General features: G+C 65.6%; 1 protein-coding gene across 1 annotated transcript; it reads left to right on the top strand.

The window, feature by feature from the left end:
- Positions 1–956: 956 nt before the first annotated feature.
- EMIHUDRAFT_452597 (aconitate hydratase) lies at positions 957–4,214 on the top strand. The gene is made up of 10 exons (XM_005762976.1): positions 957–985; positions 1,075–1,221; positions 1,457–1,579; positions 1,727–1,859; positions 2,024–2,229; positions 2,367–2,447; positions 2,518–2,580; positions 2,684–3,001; positions 3,245–3,349; positions 3,421–4,214. Exons 2-10 carry the CDS (start codon positions 1,087–1,089, stop codon positions 3,787–3,789), a joined length of 1,533 nt encoding a protein of 510 aa, XP_005763033.1. The 5' UTR covers positions 957–985; positions 1,075–1,086; the 3' UTR covers positions 3,790–4,214.
- Positions 4,215–4,590: the final 376 nt, after the last annotated feature.

Genomic DNA, 4,590 nt, shown 5'->3' with positions numbered 1-4,590 from the left:
CTCCGCCGGGCCAAAAGCCGCGCCACCGCGAGTCGGCCGGCGAGTCGCCTTCGGCAGCTCGGACTGCACTATCTATTAGTTCCCAGCAGCCTCTGCAGACTTGCTTCTCCCATGGAGGCAGCCGTCACAACCACTACATTGGTATCACGCTGCTGCAAACGATAGATCACAGGTGTGTTGTGCATCTTAGCGTGCTGGCCGCCATCACGCATGCACCCGTTAGCCTAAGCACGCTTTTCTCGCCAAGTACTATCTATATTCTTTTGCTTATATTCTCGCCAGACCATCTATATTCTCGAGAATATTCTCGAATATTGAGAATATTTTCCCCACGCGAGAGGTCAGCGGACGCCAAAAATCGCTCTAAAGTAGAGGTTTGTGCTCCCAAACCGCTCAGAGAGGCCATGGCCAGGGTCAGGCATAAAAGGGGGGTGTTTTTCCGTCCGTCCAAAGTTGAGTTGTTTGGTATTGCTAAAAATCTCTCGAACTGTGTCGGTGTGTAAGAGGTGTGAAAATAAGCTTGGTTCACGAACTAGTTCAGTGGTTCTCCGACCGTGAACTCTGAACCGTGAACCCGAACCGAGGCAGGACAAAAGGGCGAACCGCGAACCGTGAACGAACCAGGCGGGGCAGCGTCGGGCCGAACCGTGAACCGTGAACCGACTAGCCCCCGCCCCGAGTCCGTGAACCGCGAACCGTGAACTAACCGTGAACCGCGAACTGGTTCATGAACCGGGTTCACGGTTCACCTCGTGAACTGAGAGGGCTGGTCGGGCACCTCGGCTGGGTCCATCAGCACGAGGCCCGCCCCGTCGGGAAGCCCCGCGAGCGCATGGGCGGCCGGCGCGAGCGGAGATCGGCGGGCTGAGATCCGCTAGTTTGGCACGAAAAGGGGGGGGGGAAGATACACGAAAAAGAAAGCGTGCTTGTGATTACGGTACGAGCGACTTCTTCGGCGTCGGCGCCGCGGCCTCTCCCGTCTTTGGTCTGCGCCGCTCCCACTCGAGGACCACCCCCGCCCCACCAGTTGGGGGCCGACCCTTTCCCACTCGGGACGCGTCTCCTCCTGCGCAGGCCGCTCGCAGCATGAGGACCGTTAGCAGGAGCTTGAGGGCCCGCACGCTGCGCTCCCTGACGCGCGGGCCGCTGGGTCTCAGCCGCCGTGCCGCGTCCTCGTTCATGACCTCCTACGAGGCCCACAAGGCGGAACGCGCTGCTCAGGCGCGATCTGCCCGGCACACGCTCTCCAGTGATGCGTTCCGCGGCCACTCTTCCGGACACTTGCACACATGCGCGTGCACAACATGTTGCATGCACGCCTCTCCGGCCGCGGCCCCACTGCATACACGAATCCCGCGTGCAGCTCGCAGCACCGTGGGACATGCCCTCTTTTCCCTCGATGCCCTTCGCACGACGACAACCTACCCCGCTCACGCCGCCGTGGCCGCACTCCCAGGGCATCGTGCCGCTCCCGCTCGACGCCACGCAGACCGCGTCGCTCATCGAAGAGATGAAGACGTCGCAAGACCCGAAGCTCCTCGCGCTCCTCGAGCACCGGGTGCCGCCCGGCGTCGACGAGGCGCCCGCCGCCCGCCGCCCGCCGCCCGCCGCCCGCCGCCCGCCGCCCGCCGTTTGCCGCCGCCCGCCGCCGCCCGTACCCCCCGGGGGCGCAGTCGGGGCAAGCGGAGAGGCAGAGAGGCTGAGGCGATGTGCTGTCTGGGCGCAGGCGGCGTACGTCAAGGCGGACTACCTGGCGGCCCTCGCCAAAGGGACGGAGACGAACGACCTCATTAGCAAGAAGAAGGCGGTCGAGCTGCTCGGCACCATGCAGGGGGGATACAACATCGCGCCGCTGATCGGTGACGCGCGTCCTCAACCTGCCACTCCCACGTGCTCACCCGCATGCGAGAGGGCGGATGGAGCGCCGCCACCGCACCCTCCAGACGCTCCCTGGCGGCCCCTCCTTGCGACGCACTTCCCTCCCCTCCCCGGCCCTGCCTCACGCCCCGCTGGCTTGCAACAGACGCGCTCGAGGACGCCGAGGTCGCAGAGACGGCTTGCACGGCGCTCAAGCACACGATCCTGGTGTTCGACGCGTTCCACGACGTCAAGGCGAAGATGGATGCGGGCAACGAGTACGCAAAGAAGGTCATCGAGTCGTGGGCCGCGGCGGAGTGGTTCACCTCGAAGCCAGAGGTCAAGGAGAAGCTGACCTTCACCGTCTTCAAGGCCTCTCGCCCCCTCCTCTCTCCCTCTCACGAGCATCGCCTTCTCACGCCCCTCTCTCTCCCTCTCTTCTCACCCCCTCCCCCGCTCACGCCCCCCCTCCCTCTCCCTCCCACCCCCCTCCCTCCCTCTTCTCAAAGGTTGCGGGCGAGACCAACACCGACGACCTCTCCCCCGCGCCAGACGCGTGGTCGCGTCCCGACATCCCGCTGCATGCGTTGGCGATGACCGCCTCTCGTGCGTCGACACCGTCCGCGAGGCGTGCCTCTTCACGCCTCGTGCCGTGAACAGGCGATGCTCAAGTTCGACCGTGCAGACGGCTTCTTCACCGGCCAACAGGACGGCTGCAAGGACGTGATCGAAAAGTACATCGCGCAGGGCAAGGGGGCGGGCGAGGGGGGCTCCGACATCCCGCTCGCGTGCACCCCCCCCCCCTCCCCTCGCTCGCCGGCGGCAGGTGCTCGAGATTGAGGGCGAGATCATCGACGGCCTCAAGTGCGAGCAGGTCTTCGAGCTCTCCGACGCCTCCGCCGAGCGCTCGGCCGCTGGCTGCGCCGTCAAGGTCGGCGAGGAGTCGATTTCCGAGTACCTCACCTCCAACATCACGATGCTCAAGTGGATGGTGTCCGAGGGCTACGGCGACCCGAGGACGCTCCAGCGGCGCGCCGCTTCGATGCAGAACTGGCTCGACGCCCCGTCGCCGAAGCTCATGGCGGCCGACGCGAGCGCGACGTACCACACGACGATCGAGATTCCCCTCGAGGAGATCACCGAGGTGCTCGGCCCTTCCGAGACACACCCCAGACCCTTCCGAGACAGTTTTGAGACTTCAGCTCGCACACGGAGATGTCCTCGCGTGAGAGGCGCCCGCCGCGCTGCACCTCCGAACCCCGCCGCGCCGCCGCCTCTGGACCCGCCGTCGCCTCTCTGATCCCCTCCCCGCCGCCGCCGTCGCCAGCCTGTGCTGTGCGCCCCGAACGACCCCGACGACGCGGTGCTGCTGAGTGATGCGCTCAAGGGCCCTCACGGCGACGGGACCAACACTCCGATCGACGAGGTGTTCATCGGCTCGTGCATGACCAACATCGGCCACTTCCGCGCCGCCGGCAAGATGCTCGACGAAGTTGAGGGCGGGCTCTCACGCGGCTGTGGGTGTCGCCGCCGACGAAGATGGATGCGGCGCAGCTGACCGAGGAGGGCTTCTTCGCCATCTACGGCAAGGTGGGCGCGCGCACCGAGATGCCGGGCTGCTCGCTGTGCATGGGCAACCAGGCGCGCGTGGCGGACAAGGCGACGGTCGTCTCGACCTCCACGCGCAACTTCCCCAACCGGCTGGGCAAGGGCGCCAACGTCTACCTCGCCTCCGCAGAGCTCGCGGCGGTGGCGGCCATCAAAGGCAGGCTGCCGACGCCGGCCGAGTACCTGGAGGAGTGGAAGAAGGTTGACAGCAAATCCGCCGACGTGTACAAGTACCTCAACTTCGACACGCTGGACAGCTACCAATCCTCGGCCGACAAAATCGAAATCTCGGAGGAGATTCAAGCCGCCGCCGCGAAGCTCTAGGGCTCAGAGTGCGGCGCGGTAAGACACAGCCACCCCGAGCATTCACCGTTGCGGCGGCAGTTGGCTGGCTCTCCCACCGCTCAGGCGAGTTGGTCGGCAATGGGCTCTCGGACTCGCCTAGTCCTTGGTGGGTCGGCGACGGCACATCGGGCGGGCGGGACGCCTGGGTGTGGTGCGTGCGGGTGAGGGGCGTGTCGGTGGGTGCGTCTGTGCGGCATGCGACACTCTCGGATCGATGGGGTGCACATCGTCCTCGGCACCCTCATCGCGCGGTACTAGCGGCGACTACACACAGGGGACTCCCCCCGCCCGCCCCATTTGTGCGGCGCTTCTCGTGCGTCGTGGGGGCGAGGCTTGGGAGGTTCAGGTTGGCGACGGTTTATTCACCTTTCTTGTTTCTACGTGGCTGGGTTCACAGCGATTGTAGGAAAATGAGGGGAACACTTGACGGTCGCGGCCTTCCGACTCGCGCCTTCGCCTCACTGGCACTATTGTTATATGAAAGTAATAGAGCAGTTTGGTCGGAGGGAGGGCGCCCGGGTCGCCCCGGAGCGGCCCCGCGCGGGGAGGTGGGTGGAGGGCGGGCGCCACGCCGTCGGGCAGGCCGCGCGGGGACGCAGCCGGGGCCAGCGCGCGGCGCTAGAGGGCCGGGCGCAAACTTGTGGCACCTGCACTGGCACCGGCACCTGGGTGCCGCGAGTTTTGGTGGTTCGAAATGCGGAAGCCCTGGCCGGTGCGCGTGCAGAGTTGAAGTTCCGGAGTAAAAATTCGAACGCGTTCTCTCACGGTGACCAAGAAATG

This window comes from Emiliania huxleyi (assembly GCF_000372725.1).
Source record: "Emiliania huxleyi CCMP1516 unplaced genomic scaffold EMIHUscaffold_65, whole genome shotgun sequence".
Taxonomy (NCBI): Eukaryota; Haptophyta; order Isochrysidales; family Noelaerhabdaceae; genus Emiliania; species Emiliania huxleyi.
Note: the sequence above shows the minus strand (reverse complement) of the source record. Positions and strands in the feature narration are given on the sequence as shown.